General features: G+C 38.7%; 1 protein-coding gene across 2 annotated transcripts; it reads right to left on the bottom strand.

Moving 5' to 3' along the window:
- Positions 1-3337: 3337 nt before the first annotated feature.
- On the bottom strand, positions 3338-11144 carry ncam3 (neural cell adhesion molecule 3). Of its 2 annotated transcripts, XM_014003348.1 has the most exons (17): positions 10508-11144; positions 10025-10096; positions 9711-9908; positions 9438-9575; positions 8929-9072; positions 8702-8819; positions 7625-7779; positions 7409-7542; positions 7113-7245; positions 6861-7028; positions 6648-6767; positions 6470-6472; positions 6228-6355; positions 5967-6135; positions 5699-5891; positions 5482-5610; positions 3338-4319 (listed from the first exon to the last, which is right to left on the bottom strand). In XM_014003348.1, exons 1-17 carry the CDS (start codon positions 10572-10574, stop codon positions 4289-4291), a joined length of 2100 nt encoding a protein of 699 aa, XP_013858802.1. In that variant the 5' UTR covers positions 10575-11144; the 3' UTR covers positions 3338-4288. The 2 variants fall into 2 exon arrangements, with proteins under 2 accessions (XP_013858802.1, XP_013858803.1); XM_014003349.1 differs by lacking the exon at positions 6470-6472.
- Between the last annotated feature and the right edge of the window lie 10458 nt (positions 11145-21602).

Raw genomic sequence — 21602 nt, 5'->3', positions numbered from 1 at the left:
ATCCAGACCTGTGACAGATTATTTTTTGTTTCTTGTTTTTATTTATTTGTTTATTTTAGTTTTTCACCCTTTCCGAATCCTTCTCCAAATGCAGCCTGCATTAGCTATAATTGCATGCTGGCAATATTCACAGTTTGTCAAGGAAAATTAACAAATTTTACCTTTTATGTACCTTTCTGTCACCTGTCACTCACCTCTGCTGCACCCAATGGTGTCTAGTGGAGATCTGTCCGCTCTGATCATTTGATCTTACATGTCAACTCCCTTTGGACATTTACCTGTAGTTTGACCCTCCTAAATTTGTCATGTTCGTAACAAATCCATAGGACTCACAGTTTTATAGGATGTGTGGGGTTTGGAGCAAACTGTCAGCTGCAGAGAGGCAGAGACGACATGGAGGGAAGGACAAGGAGGTGAGTCTGTTTTTTCTACATAACAACCCTCCGGGCTCTGATTGGCTGTTTCTGCCCAGGAGTGTATCTCTGCAAATAGCTGTAAGACCACTGGAAGGAGCCAGAGGAGCTTTATTATTGTTTTTTTTTTTTTTTTTTCAAAGATTATATGGCTCATATTCTGCTGTCATGACATAGTTGTAGCTCTTGTGATCATTTTGTTTTTACATGGCCACTTGCTTAACCACCTCTTGGTCGGTGTAGCCGGTGGCAGGCTGATTCGTCCCCAGTGAGAGACTGAGATTTCCTGCTATGTACCCTTCTGGTTGTTTGGGTGGGCAGAGGCTGTGTGGTGTAAATGTTGGAGAAGCGCCTCTAACCCAGCAGGCTTTAGGGTTTTACAGCTTGCTTAGGACCTGGTGTGACCTGACCTGACATTAGCTAAATATTTTGTTTCAGCTAAACATTTAGATTTACGATTTAGTTTTAACATTTGAATGTAACTTGTAGATGTGAAAAACCTTCCCCGTTACTTTTAGCACAAATCTCTTTACAAACAGCGCCCCATGTTCTCTAAGAAAGCACCATGTGGCATAAATGTAATTTTAAAATCACCTAAATGTTACATTTTATAACATGAATTTTCACTGAAAATCTATACCAAAAAACAGTCCTGCAAAAAAAATGTTTAAAAGTAGATTGATTGGAGAAGTTGATTTACTACATATGAAGAAATACACTTGTGTTATCAACAAATAATCATTTCATCTTCTTTCAAGCACTTCTGAGTCAGTGGTGTGAAATTTTAAGAAGTCATTTTGTATTCATTAAATATGACAAACTGTTAATCTGTTTAAAAACTGACCACATAAAATCCTTGTTTTAGAAAACTGTTTTTACGACTGTTTCCAACCAATTTAAATGAAAGAAAAGAGCACAGAACAGCTGAGCAGTCCAAGGTACTGGGTTCAGGTTGTAGTCTCTCTCCCATGGAGGTGTGGGTTCAAATCCCACTTCTGACAAAGTTTCTTTTTCACAACTCCCCTTTTCATCCAAAAGGTTAGTCCTTCATGTCAAGACCAGCAAAGATCCTGCAGAAGAGTTGTACCTTGTTGAATGTTAGCATCTGGACTGAACTGAAAAGTTTAACACAAATGGTTTCTACCACAGAGAACAATCAGCTATGATACAAATCACACTGATTACTTTCTTTCAAACAGCTAAATGGTTTAAAACTGTTTTGAGTCTAAGGTGCTGTGTTAAAGTTGAAGCATTTTCTGGAAGTTTGGGTTCAAATCGCACTCAGTTTCTTGACTGATTAGCAGCTGTCTGTCAGTCCACAACTAGCCTGGTTAAAACCAGACCCTTGTCCTTCACTTTGCTGAAGGGAAACTAGAATTGAGTGGAACTGCGTAGGAAGGCAAGGGCCAGGCTAGTCCACAACAAACAAACCAGTCTGACTTGTACCTGCAGTGTTTTACCAGGAAGAGACACACACTCATCAGGACGACCATCTGCCTCGATTGATTGACACAGAAATGGTTGCAATAAAATAAATCAGTAAAAATCATGGTGTAATCCAGCCTGCATGGTTCAAGGGAAGACCAATCAAATCCTCAGCAGAAGACCACAAGGTTGTCAGTGAGGGGCTTTAATAAAGTGCTTGGTGATGTGATGAATAATCTTTGAACATGTGCTGCATTCCATACCCCTTGCAATCGAAAAACAATCTGAAATTCTCTGTAGGCACTTAATTTGATTTGGTTGGTTCATCCACAGATAACAATAAATTAAACATATAATTTCCACAACCTCTTCTCACAATTACCAATACAAGCATCTACACCCAGTTTTGCTCACGTCTTGAATTCTTGTTTTCTTTTTGATGTTGTCGGATCCAACACACAGCTTGTGCACAGCCCTTCCTGCGCAGCAGTTGGCAGCTGTTTACAAGACTGATTTTATCTATTTCATGCTGCTCAAACACGATATGATCGAATGGAAACACTGTTTACCCTATTTGTAAACAGACGCAAGGTTTAGATTTTGGACAAAAAAAACTTTGGCATCTGTAATTTCCTGAGGAAATTCAGTGAGGATGCTTCAAGAGGTCAAAAAAAGCTCAATGTGCCCAGAAAAAGGGTTGCAATTAGAGGTTTATATAAAAAAATAGTCAAAACCCAATCTTTGCTGCTATTTGAAAAAATATATATATATATAAAATGACATCTTGCCATTTTATTGCATTGTAACTCCTCAGTTTGTGTCATAGGTTTGAATTTTTGTTTTGCAGTCAGCACAGTAGATTAGTTCTGACTTACACAGTACACTAACACTCAGCTCAAATACCGCAAAGATTGATGGCCCTTTGGTGGCCCAGACGTAGGTTGCCAGACCTGGCCCACATCCAGTTGAAAGAGGGAAAACACTAGGGTGGTCAGATGTGGTGCAGTAAGGCAACAGACTTGTGACCAGAAAGTCACAGGTTTGACTCCCCGTCATGCCCACATGTCGTGGTGTCCTTGAGTACAGCACCTAACCCCCAACGGCTCCCCGGGTACATAACAGCTGCCCATGCTCCACCTGGGTGTTTCTCATGTGGGATGGGTCAAATGCAGAGCACAAATCTCCTCATTGTATGGGATGACAAATAATGCATTGATGACAAATAAAGTACATTTAAAATTTACACCTAACTTTCAAAATAACACATTTAGGAATGAATAACTTACACTTTCGTGCTATGTTTGACTGAAATCAGGTGAACCATGAAACCACTTTGGCTTTAGGCTTTGAATCACAATTTCCATCTAACATGATCAATACTGCATTTAAATGTAGCTTAATTTAATTCTTGTCACCGTCACCTTCTGTAATGAATATAACAGGACTGCATTATCTGACTGTCTATGACTATTAAAAAAAGAAAAACACGTTTTTTTCTATTGACATTTACAAGTTTATAAAACACAAATATGAAAAATGCAGCATATATACACAGGCATGTACAGTGTTAAATAGAAACTTCAGTGATATATTCAGAGAATCTATAAAAATACATTTTCTTCACATTAAATCATGCACAAACACAAACCGTTTTGCTGATGATTCACTGATTTAGTGTGGAAAGTAGAATTACAAAATATTTTACATTATGCTAATGTAAATATACATGTGATCACTTGTAAATGCAATTTGAAGATTGTTCTTATAACAAAGACTCGATTACAAATTTTTTAATGTGGCCAGTGCTCACAATTCAAAACACATTTTTTTTTAAAAAAAAAGTGCTACAAACTCCAAAATTGAATATAGTTTTAGATCAATTTCAGATCATTTTACGATAAATACTTTTTTTTTTTTTTTGGTGTTGTTGAAAAGCAGAAATAGGCAAATTTTATTTAAGACTCACAATTAAGTGATAAAAAAAATCTGCTGAGTCATCAGATTAACTGGAGCTGCCACAATGTTAATGTTAAAGACGTAAGAAACAACAGCAGCTAAAATTGTGTTAGGAAAACATTCAAATGCACCAGCTAAAGCTTTGTTGTGCCGTTGTCAGTGCCAGTGTCACTGACTTCATCTTGTTGTTATCTTATAACAACATTTTACCCTGTAACACACATACAGCAGATCAATATTACCCTGTGGAAGGACATTGGTGAATCTAAACTAGTTCTCTTTTTTATATATAAAAACAGAGACTACACACAGACTCAAGTTTTCTTAGCAACACAAAGTGCTGGCTCAACCTAGTTTAACACACTTTGATCAAATCTGTCCATTCTTAAGATGTGGCAGCACTTTGACCTTTCCCACGGCAGATAGTTGACCTCTTGTTTTGCCGTCTATACCATTTAATATTGACTTTTTCAAAACTTCTTTTCAGGCTGGTCTCACGCATCAGCAGTGGGAGGCTGTATCTTCCTGTGAAAAAAATAAAAATAAAATAGCATTAGAGTATGTGTCAGGCTCAAGGTCCATCAATGAGGCTATTTTAAACTTTAAAGCTATGATTCAATGCAACAAAATAAACAAATTTAAAAGATGAAAGATAATAATATTTTTCTGGCTCCTGGGCTTTGAGTAACTGTGCCCCCCTGAGCAATTTAGTTGAATCTCTCATGAGGCATGTCGTCTAGTTTACCTGCAAAATGATGGCATACCACCGGTAGGTGGAGGTGCACAGGATTCAAAAGTAGCTGATAGCTGGCCACAGTGAAAATAATTACATTTAGCTCTTTTGCTATGGCCCAATTGTACTGAGAAGTGGGAACTTCCCACTTACAAGTCATAAACTTAAACTGTTACGCCCCTCCAGTAGGAATGCCCTGTCGGAAAGTGGATGAGTTCAGAATTCAAGACTGCAGCTACTCCACCCTCTTCGGATGTTATCAGTCCATTAAATGGATGTTATTAGCAGTTATCAGTCCCATAGAATGGCTTCAGACTGTCAGCTAGTATGAGGCATAAAGCCACTAAGATTATTTATCTAATCTGGTTAACATGAGGCATAAAGCCACTTAGGTTAATTTTAGAGAAAATTACTTAGGCTAGGTTAAAGTAGACTGGCAGATTGTTGCCTTCCAACATATTAGTAGGTACACAGTCTGAAGCCTTTCTATGGGACTAACTGCTAATAACGTCCATTTAATGGACTAATAACATCCGAACTGGCTGGTTCTCACCACAGCTCAACAGTGAGTAAAACTGGCTTACTTTTACTTTTAATAGTATTTCTGTATTATTAATTTCACATTTAGTCAGTCATATGCTTAGTACTTTTCAGTGTTTAAAGAGGACATGTTTAAACACTGTTTCTATGCAGGAAATACCACGTAAAGCCCAGCTGTTTGGTAGCGGTGCTTTGCCATAGCGATGACACGAGGAACGAGATGTTTCATGTTTAAAAGAAGTTGAGCACAAATGTTGAAGTTAATTACAACTTGTCCTTTCAGGGTTTCATGCGTCCCTCAGTGAAAATGGGTTTGACACCCCTGTATTAGAGTGTAAAGAACCTGATCATCAGCATCCTGGTTTCCAGTGGCATATGTGTGTAGAGTTACATCATTTAGAACAATGAACATACTCATGTTTGGTGAGAGGGGCTTTGTCGCAGGTGACCTCTGAGAGCTGGCCGCTCTCCTTGCTGAGAGTCTGAGTCCCTGTCTGCTGTAAACTGCCTCCTGGTTTGTCAATACCCTTCAGCTTGAGTTCTCTGCAGCAAGAAAACACACAAATGTTTGAATTACGGTATTATGTAAACTATTTTTTTTCTCTTGCAGACCTGTTTTTCATTTACGTACCCGTTAGTGTTTCCCTCTCCCTCCTCCACCATTTTAAGGCCTGGAACCTTCTGTCCAAACAGCTTCACAGCGATGGTCATGAGCAGACCACAGCGGTTTCTGTAGCAGCAGGTGGCGTCTACCACCAGAAACACAATGACGAAAATGACCATGACGATGCCAACCACGCCGCCTTTGGTCATGCTGCTGCTCACTTCAATTGGAAAGAAAAACTGGAATTATTTAAGTTTTCATTCTGTGAAAGAAGTATAGTAGAAAGGCACCATACCAGACTGTTCCGCAATGGTGAAGTTGAATTTGAAAGGCAGGGAGGAACCATTAGCATTGACTGCTTTTACTTCCAGTTTATAGTCTGAGCCATACACAAGATCTTTAAGACTGACAGCATCAGCATCTGATGGCAGCTCATTTTCTTTCCACTCAGACCCTTCTGTATCCTGGTTAAAGGGAGCCCACGAAGGTAAAGTTTCAATAAGAAGAAGTAGCATGACGAAAATTTACACAGAGGCTGATTCACATCGAGTCTGACCTGTTTGTACCGGACATCAAAGTGCAGCAGGGGCGACCCACCATCATCAATCTGTCGTATAGGAACAGAGAAGGAGTTGCCCTCAACTTTCATCTCATTTGTGGACAAAACTGGGCTGTCTGGTTCTCCTAAAAGCAGGGGAAAATTTACAATCAACTTTTACGCCTTAATCCAGACAGGAATACATCCATGGAAATTTAGTTTATCTTTGTAATCTTTGTTAGTGACTGTGAGTACTCTACCTTCTGTGAATTGATGACATATAAGGTTACATGGATAACAGAAGCAGGATCAGCAGGGAGCAGAGAATGATGACAATAAATGTTAGAATGTTGATTGTATGAGATGCACTACAAGTTGTATGGATTTTACGAGTTTTAGCACGTTTTTAGCTGGTAAAAGACTTGTGGTAAAACTTACGTATTCCCTCAGTGTGAACGCTGCTTTCGATTGAAAATTGTCCCTGTCCCACTGCATTCAGGGCAGCCATGCGAACTAAATAAGTTGTATAGGGCTTAAGACTGGTGATGGCCAAACGATCTGCAAGAAATTAAAAAAACCTTTGTTTTCTGGGCTGTATTTGTTTCATAATGTAAGTTTAATCTGCTACAGAGTCTTGACCAAATATTCTACCCGTAGTTGGAACAATGATCTCTTTCCACTCTTCTGCTGAGCTTTTCCTCCACTGCAGGACAAAACCTGAGATAGGTGTTCCACCACTGATGGGGAAGGTTTTGAGTTCAAAGACGACTGAGGTTGGCCCTGGAGAGACTGACAGGTAATGAGGAGGTCCGGGCTGGGCTGTGGATGAGACGAGGTTGGGGTAAATGTTTTATAAATGTGCACCAAAGACAAGTTTTATTTTACTTGAGATGAATCTCTTACTTTGTATAGCAACATCTCTCGAAGCATTGCCAGAAGCACTGACTGCCATGCAGGAGTACAACCCCCCATCAGAAGGCACTATTTCATCAATCACCAGCACACCATCCTCAGCACGGACACGACCGGTTGAATCCTGAAAAAAAAGGACGGAGGGGAATTTTAAAAATACAGTATGTGTAGATTGTACACCAAACCATGAAATGGGATAAATTTGGAAAGTGTTGAAGTTGTTGCATAAAATCCAGCTTTTACAGCCGTATGTTTAAGAGCGTATCATAAGAGTCGTGTATTCTTACCAGTGTTTGTCCATTTTGCTTGTTGAGCCAGTGCAGCTCAGGCTGAGGATGACCAGTCACGTTACAGAACACAGATACATGCTCCCCCACAGTCAATCGCTGCTGGTCCACAGACACAAACACCTCCGGAGCCTCTGAGGGAAAAACACCACCCTGTTGTTATGGTGCCATGCAGCAGGATTAACTAACCAGAACATAACTCACAATCAAACCTACCAAAAACATGAAGCACTATGGTAGCACTGTGCTCTCCGATCTTATTGGTGGCAGTGCAGATGTACTCCCCGAAGTCGGCCCGGGCCACAGACTGGATGGAGAGTTGGCTGCGATCGGAGTTGAACTGGTGATGGAAGGGGTCAAATGTCACCGGCCTTGGAAAGGATAACAAAGATGAAAATATATTTAGATCTTGACGTATTCTGTGCTTGTCTAGAATACTGTCATTGAAATGTCATTTTTTGGCAAAATTAATAAAAATCAATAAATGCCATTTATTAAATGATTGGTTGCGTTTTTTTTAATATTTTTAATTTAATTTTTTGTTTTTGTGTTTCTTGAACAAATGAGTTAGGCAATTATTCTAGGAAGGTGTCGATATGCAACAGGAAGATTTAAAAACATAAAAGGACGGCAGAGGGAGGCAGAGAGAAAGTTGGATGTAAACCAAATGTGGCCACAGAGCTGATAAGGACACACACAGAGACACGCTAGGTTTCTCTATCCTTGTGTGGACTTTCCATTGACTTCAATTCATTTACTGGTCATTTCTGCAGCCTAACCCTGACCCCTTACACTAAAGTTAACCACTCCAGTACATACCTGACTCTAAATCTAGCATAAATTTAATTCACACTTTGGTTCTAAACCTAACTCCCCCACCCAAAATCACCCTCCGAAGGCTACATTTGCCTCAAAATTCATCCCCACCAAGTAGCAAAAACATGGGCACACATATTCGGTTCTCCACCCACAGAGATTCAGACTGAATATTTACATTAGACATTTAGATATTCCAGACTAAAATCTAAAACATACAACAGTATGAAGTTTAATTTCTGATGTTAAACTGGTCAGAATGGGTCTGAGACTCCACAAAAATACATTTTTGTTTATTTTTAAAAGAAAAATAATCATTTACTGTTCACATGTAAATTAATAAAAAGCTACAAAAAATTTAAAAATATTTTAACTTTTCCCATTCTGTGATTTCAGAGGTTTAAATAAAGAATTGGGTCAAATCATTATGTTACACTTGTTCACTGTTGAAGTGATCTGTATAAAACTGTGGCTTACATGGTCCAGGTAATGTTGGGTTTTGGCAGACCGTCTACCAAACACAGCAGGGACACGTTGGTTTCAGGTCCAGCCATCACTTTTTTCACCTCCTCTCTGAGCCTCACTGAAGGAGGAGCTGCAGAAAGCAGGCCAGACTTGACTACAGCTACTTCAAATATCAGTAAGGGAAGTTATAAGTGCGTGTAGTGACTACCATATATAACTGATATAAGAAAGTTACAAACCATTGACAACAACAGAGACGGTGAGCTGCTGAGAGATGGGTCTGCCTCTGATCTGGGCCTGGCACACATACGTTCCAGCATCTTTTCTCTGAACTTTCTCAATGTAAAGTGAGTTATCAGGCATCTTACGAACACGCCTTTCTCCTGAGGAATACACATTTGGAAAAATAGATATGAACGTATACATTATGCTCCTTTTTCCACGTTTTAGTCATGTAACTGTAAGAGCAATCGTGAAACTTTTATATCTCTATTTAAATTTGGATTTGGAGATGAATGTTTGAGTTTTTACTTTCCAAAAACGGCACAATAGTTTTCCAACGATTTTACAAAAGACTTTCTTGTGCACAGAATGTGAGTTAGATATTTTGTTTGTTTAAATAAATGCATGAAATACTAGATCATTTGGAACGACAACTGGACTGAAAACTATATGTGAAACATTTTTTCATTGGTAAGTCCACCCCTCGTGAGACAGGGGCGCTCCAGGCCGTGAAGGCTGCTCTCACCAGCAGAAGGGATGTCTTGCTTGTCTCGGAGCCAGTGGACGTCCACCGCCGGCAGCCCTGTCACCAGACACGGCACCACTCCGTCCGTGCCCTCCAGAAACTCATGGTAAGTGTTCTTGCTACCAAATGATGGACCATCTGATAAATGAAGACAAGGCAGCATCGCCTACTTTCAACACACTCAACTAATGAACATTTGGACAGTTTCTACTCAAGATTTAACAGATCTGACTATTTAAATATTTAGTGTGAGTGGCTTTATTTGTTGCTCACCATAAATATACAGAACTATCTGCTCGTCAGACTTGTGCCCGCTGTCAAATTCACACTCGCAGGTGTACTTCCCTGCATCCTGCATCTTAGCCTTCTTGATGAGGAGTTTAGAGGAGGTGTAGTCCAGTTTTGACACAATGTCTTCGTCGTCTATTTCCTCCCCATCCTTGTGCCACTTGATTTCTCCATCTCCTGAGGCTGCAGGAGACGAAAAGAAAGAGATCAAGTTTGTTCATTTAGAATATTCTTATGCAAATAAATTACAAATTATTATTTGTTAGTATTCAGAAGCCGTCAGATAAAGTGTCGCTCACCTTTACATAACAGCAAGATCTCTTCTCCCACTCGATAATCTTGTCTACTTGAAATAATATCCAGTTTTGCCTCTGAATTTGACAAAAGAGGTTTCTTTCTTTTACATCTTCAATACATTCAAAATATACGAGTCTATGAACCATAATGGAGCAGAGAATAATTACTGAGATGATTTAGCTTCCTAATAAAGCATATAGTCTATAGTGTTTATGAAGCAAAAATACAATAATCAACCATTTTTTTAAAATTTGACTTGTTTCAAAAGCCAATAATGAGTTCATTATTTTTGTCTCCTCTTTATAATTTCCTATTTTTTCTCTTGTTCTGTGGTAGATTGATAAACTTATTCATTCTTGTCACAACTCAGAAAGCAGGTACTGGCTGTTTTATAACCTTACAGCACTTGTTCAAATATAAGTCACTTAGAAATCTGGCATAAATCAAAACATTTCACTACAATACAGTTTGTCAGCAGGCCTTACCTGTGCCGCCCACGAGCAGTAAAAGCAGTGAGGTAATCCTCAGGATGGTTGTTGATTGGTTCAACATGGAGGCAGTTTACAAATCCTTCAAATTAGAATTTTGCTGACTGCAAACTGTATTTTCTCTATTTAAATCTATGTCTTGGTACCAGATGGACACCTGATGTTTCCTATCTTCTTCTGCTCGAGACATCGTCTGTGTCAGAGGTTATATAGGAGCACAGGGGCAGATGAAATGAGAGGAAATGAGAAGGGGTGGGGTGGGGGGACAAAAAGAGCAAGCTGTCACCCACCACCATTCCTCACTGTTTCTGTTGGCCATTCAGAAAAAGAAGAAATGATGACTGAAAGAAGCCAATCTCTTACTCTTTGTTCCCTATTCTGTTGTTTTATTCATTAATTTTTTCTCACAAATGGGTTCTCCTTTTGTTTTTATTATTTCTCTGTTTTTACCCTTATTGTGTCGTTACCCTTTCGTCCCCCTTTTCCACACGTCTTCAGTTTAACCTTCTATGGTAACTGGATAAACGTAAGGAAGGAAAGATTTTTCATATTATTCTTTCTGTTTTGTGTATTTATCATTTTCTTCCTGTTTAGTTTTAAAGGGTCATATTTCTTGCACGTACCGGCTGTAAGACAAAACCACCTCAATGCCACTGTGATCATGATGTAGAACTTAAATCCACTACAAAGCAATAATAACTTCTCCAATAATGATCAGAACAGGTCTAACTTTGTGATTGTGAAAGATTGTTTGAACATGCTAGTTACTAGCAAAATATATGTATCAAAGAAAGTTAACATTGATTAGATTTTAAGTGTTTTAATTTTATGAAAAACAAACCACTTTTGAAAAACAAAAGCAATCAAAGTTTAGTTCAGTACTGCCTGAGTTCTATTCAGTTTTGTGTTTTCTAAGGTCAGTTATTAGAAGAAGTTATAGTAGATAAAACCTAAAAGTATCAGAAAAACAGAACGGTCTGACGTAGAAGCAGCTGTTTACAAAGTAAAAAAAAAAAAAAAGCTCAAGGAGAACACAGAGGAGAACCAGACATGTGTAAGAGCACACAATGATAGACTGTTGAGTGAGGTAAGCTGAGTGATTAGCACTGGGGCTGATGACAGGATTGAGCTAGGTTTATAGTTGACATGTTGAACATGGTTCCCTGTGCACTAGTCCTGCTCAGTGCCGCTGCACCTGGTCATGCACATAGTAATTATTGGAACTCCGCATGGGCTGCACTCCATTCATATACTTTGTCCATCAAGCATTTGTTCTGCTTTTGCAACATTTTGACCAATTTTAAAGTATACTACATATCCTTTTGTCTAACAATAAAGGGGAACAGGTGTTTTGTGTCGCAGAACCAAGGGGTAGAAACCAACCATAGCATATACTGAGGAAAAGGGAGCTGAAGCCAGAAAAGAAAAACTGAAAAGAAAAACTGAAAAACAATAAAGGAAAGAAATTTAGAACTAACAAATACAAAAACCCATCAAAAGAATTCAAAAGATACAGATCCTGACATGTAGCAGCACATCCAGTGACGTAACCACTAATCCACCATGCAGCCTGTAATAAAATGTCTTTGAACATGAATAAACTTGAAGCCAACAACATGTGTGCAAGGGAATTAAAACTAAACAGAGTCATAGAAGGAAGTTTGGCTGAGGGGACAAATGTCAAAAGCAGATTTAGAAAACTAGAGTTTGTGTCCTCCAGAGACCACTCATTGTGGACATATTTTCAATGAGTTAGTTTGGGATTAGAAAAAGATCAAGATCTGGGTCCAGCCTAGGTCATAGATATCAAATTGTCTACTTTATCAGAAGGCGGTGTCACTATCATTCTATAGGTCGAGCCTTATCCCCCACACAAACCAGATAAGAAGCACGTTCCATGGGTGAAACTCGTAATCTTAATGTTTTGCTTCAACAATGTAAAACAATGTAAAACAACGTGAAACAATGTTGCAAGGATGAAGTCATTTCTGGCATTTGTGTGGGATTGAACTGGGAATTGTCTGCGTAGATTATGTAGGATTTAGCAACAAGTTCAAAACTCAATGAAAAATACATTTGTATGTCTTTGCTTGTATTTATAAAAATCCATCAAACATAGAATTAAGAAGTTTTTTTAACGGTTCCCTAACACACATAATGGCATGGACACACACACACACTGACGGAGCAGAGCCTAACAAATCATCAACAAACTCAAGAGCTGACCAGAGTGAAGATCATCCTAGAGCTCACTGTAGTGTTTACAGTAAGCATTTACAACTTGTAAAAATTGGTGGTGCCCCTTGCAGGCAGTTTTCTCCTTTTGATTCTCAAGGTTTTGCTTGGTGTTCATGTTAATTCTGAAGGGAGCAGCTGAAGGAACAACAACTACATTTAGGATTATTAGAACCTCAAACAAACTTTGTTTTTGATCCACTGGGAATCATAAGAATATAAACTATTTCATTTAAAATGAAAAATAAAACTTAAAATCTACCCCCAACCAGTCTAAAACCAATGTCCTCAACAGAATGCAGGATCTCAGGAGGTTATATGTAAAACATTTTTTATAAACATAAATTTACGAGAGGCTAAGTTTCAATAAGTTGAGTACTGAAAGCAGTTTTCTCAATAAGTAATATTTACTGTAAAAATATAAAAAAAACATAAGAAGGTACACTTATATTTATAAATTTATCAAGTAACCTACCGTATAAAACAATAACAAAACAATTCTCCTGCAAATCTGTTCTTACTTTAATTTTGATGCCAGCCCAGGATTTCCTGTAGCACCCTCACGGCCACCCCATTAAAGCGTTAATTTGGAGGTGCTAATGTGTAGGAGGAAACCAGAATACCCCGAGAAAACTCATGTACAGACAATGTGTAAACTCCACCCAGAAGAGTGACGGGCTGGGATGAGAGACAATAGATTCCACCATCATCTAGTGATGAAATACATGAAAGATTTAAATAATATAAAAGTCAGTGTTTCACAGTTAGTTTAGAAAAAGTCAAATCATTGAACTAGGATAATGTTTAATGTATGCCAGGAAAAACATCAATAAAACCTTTTTACAAATATCTAAGGAGCTAAGACATTACATATATCAGAATATATTTGATGTTCCATACGAAAATATGCTAGGAGGGTCAACCAATTGATCTTCAGTTATTAAAACACCCAAGCCCACACAGATTACCATCCTTTCATCTCTGCAGTGCAAACGTCCACCCTGCCAGTCACGTTTTGTCCCTCAGGGTCTTATCACTTACACTGGACAGCTGCCAGCCCACCCCCTTAGCCTCACCATCTCGATAGCCTATCAGTGTCTCTGCACCAACGTCCAGGCAGCTGGTCAAAGGTTGGTAAATCCAAAGGGGCCACTTATCAGGTTTTTCATCAGGAGGTGTTATTATGGCTCATTAGATCAGAGTGTGCTCTGTAATGAGGACCATTAACGAGGGCGGACACACTCTGACAGAAGTTCTAGATTAAATATGTCTCAGGGTTTTTTTCCCACTTGATATTGCTTTACTGGTGTTGCTTTCCAAGTCAGCAACGGCTTTGACATATTACAAATGATCAAACATATTTAGACAGTGATCCAAAGACCATGAGACCAGTGTTTGACATTTTTGTTAGGTATCTCATATTTAGCATTTTTAGGCTGTTTTCCAAAATTTGGAATATTGTGTAAAGTATAAATAAATACTGTATACCCAGGACTGTTGAATAGCTGGAGTACTACATCAGACAACAATGGGACAAAGATTCCCTTACAAAAACTCAATTGATCTCCTCAGTTCCTCCTGAGATGTTTGCAGATTGCTGTAGCGGAGGGAATGCCTTACAGTAGGAAACACAGTCCTGCTTCAATTTTTTAGAAATGTGTTGCTGTCATCAAATTCAAAATGACCTTTTTTTTTACTTGGCTTACCCATTTTGTCAGAATCAAACCCTGTTTTTCCAAATTCAAGTTGTTCAAGGATCTATCTAAAAATAGAGCTCTGACCTGGGTATCCCCTTGCTTCCATTGTCAACTTCCTCTGATTCCCCAATCACCTTCAGAAAAAGCCCAGCACATGATAAAGTCAGTCAAAGCCTGAACAAACTGGAAACAAAAACAATAATTGCTAGATACACTACAGGAGAGGCAATCTCCTGCTGTCAGGTAAGGAACCCTGGGAAAAACAAGAGACTCGGCTTCTAGAAGCTAACCCACCAGGCCTCTCCAGAGTCAACAGGGACAAAACACAAACACAAAAAAAAAAAAGAACCCGAGAAGAAGACATAGTAGATTTCAAGAAATCCCTAAATGTCTGGGTGAGGAAGTCTCAACTTCCAGACTGCAACAGAAGAATATCCTGGATCTGGTGGAGGAGGTAAAAGCTGTACGAACATCGAGAAGGATAAAAAATTACCTTTCTTGAGAATCATGCTGCTGACTTGGAGCAGTACACTGCCATTAATAACATTACTGTGACTGGGCTGCAAATAAAACCACGATCATATGCATGGGCTGTGTCAAAGGAGACGAAGAGAATCAAACTGAGGAGACTTCACACTCTGTAGAGCAGCAGGTGACAACTTTTCTCCACTCCAATTGGATAGAGGTGAACAACAAAAATGCTGAATCATGTCACACTCTCACATGGAAAAACAGCACAAGAAAACCTGCTATAATAATAAGATTTGCTAACAGAAAGCATGAAATTGAACTACTAAAAGAAGGGAGAAAATCTGAATGAACATTTGACAAAAATGTAGACATAGCTGGAAAGGCAAGACTCAGAAAGCAAGGAAAAATACTAAATACTTGCACTCAAAATTTCAAACAAATATTAATCAAACTGAAAGGAAGAAAGTTTTGGTCATTTGATACATTGAGGAACTGGAAAAAAACTGAAGTCAATTGAACATAATAAGGAAATGATCAAACTTGTATTGATTGGGACTAAGTGCAATCATGACAAACAACTAACAGAAGAGCTGGACACCTTCATTTTACTGAACATAAAGCACTGGAGCAGCTCTACGCCCTCAGCTGGGTCCTGGAGGGTGAATAGAAGTTCGCTCAAACCTGTGTTTTGTGGACTTGGTGAAGGTGTTCGACAGCGTCCCGTGTCCTGTGAGTATGGGGTCCCAGGCCCGTTAATACGGGCTATTAGGTCCCTGTATAACCATTGTCAGAGCTCAGTCTGCATTGCCTGTAAGTCGAGATCGAGATCATTTCAAGTGAGATTTAGACTCTGCCAAGGTTGCCCTTTGTCACTGATTCAGTTCCTAACTTTTAGAATTTCTGGGCACAGCCAAGGTGTTGAGGGGATCCGTTTTGGTGACCTTAAGATCGAATATTTGCTTTTTGCAGATGATGTGGTTCGCTTCATCAGATTGTTACCATAATTACTGTTTCAGAAACTTGGATCAAAAATGAGAAGGGAGCAAATTTTGAATCAGACGGTTATCAATTTAATCATATCAATGGAAAAAACAAAAATGGAGGTGGCGTGGCAATTGATCTAAAATGTAAAACGTCTGCAACTGTGGATGACCTAGTTGAGTGCATTATAATAGAAGTTTGAGTCGAAAAGCTGACGATTAGTTGTATATACAGATCTCCTGGATCAAATATAGAAAAATTGGACTGGACGGAAAACAAGTTTTCAAAGACACAAAAGATTCTGTACATCTTGGGGATTTTACCATCGGCCTCCTAAAACCAAGAAAACATAAACAGACAGAGAAGTTTATAAACTCAATGTACAACGTGGGCTTTTATCCAACAATCACTAAACCCAGTAAAATCACTTCTCAATGAGCTACATTAATAGACAATACACAACATTACAGACGTAACAGACCAGTATTATCCAGTCTGTTAAAGATTTTTGTCATAATATGCAAAAAACCAACAAATCTTTAATCCAAATAAACTGAAACATAAGTGAGACAGATTTAACATTGTGTAGCACTTTAATTGTTGATATAATAAATAGACCCCAAAGTTTTGTTTGTCTTTGATGGATTATTTTAGCCAGTATAACATTCCTTCTGTGTATTCGGACACGCTTTAAGTAAACAAACAAGACAAAAACACTCACTCGCTCTTTGTCTGCAGAAATAAACAAAATGAGAACAATTGGCTGAATTGTTGATGCCACTTCATAACATCATGCTGCTCACAGTTGGTCTGATTTTTATCATCAGCCTGTCAGCAGTGGGCATTTTCCATCATTTTAGTAAAACATCTCACAAGCCACTGGACATATTTTAATGAATAATAAGATGAACATTTACGACTGAAAAACCAAATTCAACATGGCTGAAACAAATAATCAATTTGGCAAACAAAAACTAGCAATAATTCAGTCAACTTTGCTGAAATTGTGTTAATATTTGATGTGGTTGGGACTGAGGGTCATCCACTGCATCTTTTCTGACGGCTAACACGTTGTATTGGATCTTTTTTAAAACTTGTTGTTTGTTATGTCTGTAAGGTTTTGTTATTAAGATTAATTAATTTGTCATTGAAGGACTTCTGGATAAAACTGAACAGAAGAAATGTTTCATCACAGATGAACTCATATTTTAAGCTTGAATACACTAACAACAGTAAGGCCTTCTCAGCTACTCCCCGTGGACAAACACAACACAAAGACTGAAAGAAACAACAAAGTGTCAGCTGAAGACTCGAGGACGAGACAGACAGGAAGGACTTGGAGACAGAGAGGGATGCTTGTGACACCCTTCCTTTTTACCAAACAGAAGACCACCGTGTGTGTGCATGTGTTTTTGTTAACTCGTAGTGACCATTTTTGGATTCACACAGCTTTATGCAGACCCGTGTGTGTGTGTGTGTGTGTGTGTGTGTGTGTGTGTGTGTGTGTGTGTGTGTGTGTGTGTGTGTGTGTGTGTGTGTGTGTGTTGGGGGGGGGGGGGTCATTTATCACTCACCTCTGTTTTGGTGGAAAAGTAAACCAGCTAAATTGCAGAAGCAAGAAACAATTAAAACAGAAAACAGACACCAGTTTTCCACGGCAGAAGTTCGACACTATCTGGTGTCATGACTCAGTGGTTCAGTGGCAAACCGGCACTTATCTGTGCAGTTTTACTGTAAGCTGTTAGTTTGGCTTATCTCTGCCTCTGCTGTTGACTGAGGCTCTTTTCTTTTGTTGAGCAGCTGCCTTGGGGAGAAGATGAAGGGAAAGGAGAAGATTTCACACATAAACACATACGGTAACCCATTTTCTTTATCAAAGTCACACACACAAACTTGCAGAAAACTTATCAAGTCAACTCAGATAACACTTTATTTCACACACGTTTTCCATTGCAGCAACAAAAAGTGTTTGCAGCATGGGGAACTATTTAGTTGCATCACGTTAAAGAATATACATATACTGTACATACATGTATATGTCCATATGCAATACTGCCTGGTCAAAAAAAATCACTCAGTATTTTTGGACCGCCTTTAGCTTTGGTCACAGTACACATTCACTATGTCACATTTATTTTCTGTCTAAATTGCATTAATTTTTTTTGGCCAACATCTTGTACTGAGGAAATTTGGACCACTGTGCAAAGTCTTCTCCGGGAAGACATTGGTTCTCAGTGGGGTTAGGGTCTGGACTCTGTGGAAGTCAATTCATGTGTGAAAATTGTGTCTCATGTACACAATTTGAGCCTGATCCGAACATTGTCACCTTGTAACATAAAAATTTAATCAGGGAAGCAAATAATCTATTGATGGACTAACCTATATTATAGGTATATTACAGTATGTTTAGGGAGTCAACAAATCTCATTCTTTGGGCTCATGTTGCTGAGCCTAGACCTGACCAACTGCAGCAATCCCAGATTATAGCCCTGCCACCATAAGCTTGAGTGTTAGGCACAAGAAATGATGGGTTCATCCCTTCAGCCAACTCTCTTCTTACCCTGATGCCCTCATCACTCTGGAACAGGGTAGATCTGGACTAATCAAACCACGTGTCCTCCCATTGCTCTGGAGTCCAATTTTTATGCTCTCTAGCAAATTTAAGCTATTTTCCCCATGAGGCTCAATGACAGGTTTTCTTACGGCCACACAACTGTTAGTCTGAATCTCTTGAGTTTCCATCACTGTGTGCACGTGACATTGTCTTACTTTCACTATTAAACACAGCCAGGAGTTCAATGGTACCATCAAATGACTGCCGATCATTACGATATTTTCCAGCCACATTCTTACCTCAAAGATGATGTTTCACTGCTGTCCTTCCTGTTTTTAACAATGCAAGTTATTAACCTTTTAGTAGTTTCAGCAAATTCCTTCAAAGTGTCTCTGCTTAATGCCAATAATTTGACATTTGTATGCCTATTTCTATCACCTATGCAGTAATTATACAATAAGAGGCCCTTACCTTTGCTAAATCCAGGTGATGAGCTTTTTTTTGGGTCAGACACTGTATACAATTGTAGGTTATTATATTTTATGTTGTCTATGTCTATATTTATGGATATATTTACACACACATTCACACAAATTATTTAGAAGTATTTTTTCCTTTGACCATGATAACTTGTCCATATATTACCAGTAATTCAAAAGTTAAGGCTCCATACGCACAAATCAAATTTTTTAAATAAAACATTTTACTGTTGCAACACTGTATGCTTACAGCTGATAAAACTGTCTGTTTTATTTGTTAGTTTATCAAATGTTATTTGGTTTTGTGGTTGAATTCTTGTATTTTTATGGTTAATGAGGAGATGAAGGACAGATGTGAAGGGAACTGGAACCGGAGAACACTGAAGGAGGCCACAGCTCATTGGTTAATGGATGAATGACCTTAGATGTGTGTAGTATGTGTGTGCGGTTGTCTGTCTTGTGTTTATCTGTGGTGATGTGTTGTGGTGGACTAGAAGATCCCACCTGCACACTGTCAGGCAGAATTGAGCCATCTAGCTATTTAAAGCCTAGACTAAATTAGTACAAGATGGTGGAAGTGGAGAGATACTTGAACATGATTTTTATAAGCATACATTTGAGCATGTGTCATCATGTAATTAATCATGGAACTGTTTTTTTTTAAACAGACAGAACTCTGATTACCAAACATGAATTCAGATCAGGAAAGGATAAACATTTTTCAACATCATGACAAAAGGATTTTAGATTTAGAGTTTTTTTTTTACTAGCTATGACTTCACAGTGAAGACACTTCCACGTCGGCTTGACTCAGATAATCTTGACAATTAGATTTGCAGTCATTTAAAACTCTCCGTTTGCAGCCAGTAGCTGCACAAATCAACTCAAACATGCATCTTCAGGGAGCTTTTAGTTGTAAACATTAAGAAATTAGAGTGTCAATTACTATCTGGTTTGCAGAGTGGTTAGAGATGCCTTTGACTGTTCTGTTTAAAATAAGAACCGAAACATCATCAATTTTCAGTTTGTGGTTCAACTTTTCTTTACTTTCTTTTATGTCACTACAATGTCTCCTTTTTAAAATTGTTATCATGTAAAGCACTTTGAAGAATGAAAAGCAAAAACTACTTGTTTTTTATTGAATTCAGTTTTGTATTGCTCACTAAATAAAAAAAGCTGAAATCTAATTGATAGCAGTGTTTAATTCAGTCTTTGAAGTGATGCTGACTAAAAACAGATACAAACACAAGCGAAAACACAATTGGTTCAAAGAACTGCCAGTTCTGAGCGTCTGCCCGTCTGACGGTGTGACCTGAAGCTGGTGAAACCTACGTGACTCTTGTTGTGTCTTAGCCTCATTCAGAGTTTATTGTGTGGTTGTTGTTGCCTTTTTTTTTTCTTTTTTTTTTTTTTTGGCCTCACATGGTCACATCCTCTTACGCTTTCAGCCCTACTCCCACCGTCGTCCCTGACCTCCCCCCAAAGACACGCGACCACTCCTGGACATGTGCTCAGTGTCATGCAGACAGGAAGTGACATGCGTCACTGAAACAATAAAAAAAGCACATCTATTGTTATCCAGGGATAGAATACACACGAGTTGAGTTAGAGGTATACACGAGAAGTTTATTGGTTTTTGAAAATCGATATATTTTCAAAATGTTTGAATTATTTTGTTTTGGTTTCATTTATAAGCATGAAAATCTTTTTTTTTAATTGGACACTAAATAAACATTGTTTCCTTAAATCTAGTTGGTAATTTCAGATGGAGTCCAGCAGATGTGTAACACAGATGTCCTCTCAGGCCATTTGCCTGAGGGCTTTGGGGATGGTCCCCCCTCATGGTCCTCTTCCTCCCTTCCAGGCTCCCTGTCTCCGTCTCTACGTGACCGGACCAGACTCTGTCAGTGCCAGTGGAGGCCGCCACGGCAGCAGATAACACTAACTAGCTTCCTGCCATTATTGCTAATTGCCCCACGGCCCGGAACTGTGCAGACACCCTGGGTGGGGCGTGACTAAGTGGTATGGGGGTCTGTGTAAATTTGAGAAGTTCAAATGTCTAGCTAAAACCAAATGCCACTGTCCACATGTCTGTGTTTAAAAAGTAATATACAGTACATGTACTGGGGTATCAAGAAGTGCTTTGACAGAAAACACAACAGGGTCAGTCTGAGGGTGCATCAGGGAGATAATATGCATACAAGTCAAATGTACATAGTGGTTGTATATAATTTGGATATGTTAGTGAGAGAGCTGATTCATCACAGTTCCTTTAAAGTTCTCTTTAAACTCTGCTTCATTTTACTTTTATAGTGGTGTGCCATTTTAATATAAGTAGGCCTACCGAAGAGCAGGCTCACGATGATGTAATAATAAAGAGAAGTCATAAGAGATGCTTCACTGGTTTTCCTTTGATACGGACAAGAAGGAGAGGACAAAACAATCTGTTATCACCGGTGCATCTGCAGATGACTTCAGGAGGATATTTGACCCCCGGGGAAGACATGCAGCTTGCTGAACACGTCTAACAACACTGTACAGGGGGTAAAATAAGTATTGAGCACGTCAACATTTTTCTCAGTAAATATATTACTAGAGGTGCTAATGACATGAAATTTTCACCAGATGTTGGTAACAACMCAAGTGATCCATACATACAAAGAAATCAAACCATA

This window comes from Austrofundulus limnaeus, unplaced genomic scaffold (assembly GCF_001266775.1).
Source record: "Austrofundulus limnaeus strain Quisiro unplaced genomic scaffold, Austrofundulus_limnaeus-1.0 Scaffold18, whole genome shotgun sequence".
Taxonomy (NCBI): Eukaryota; Metazoa; Chordata; class Actinopteri; order Cyprinodontiformes; family Rivulidae; genus Austrofundulus; species Austrofundulus limnaeus.
Note: the sequence above shows the minus strand (reverse complement) of the source record. Positions and strands in the feature narration are given on the sequence as shown.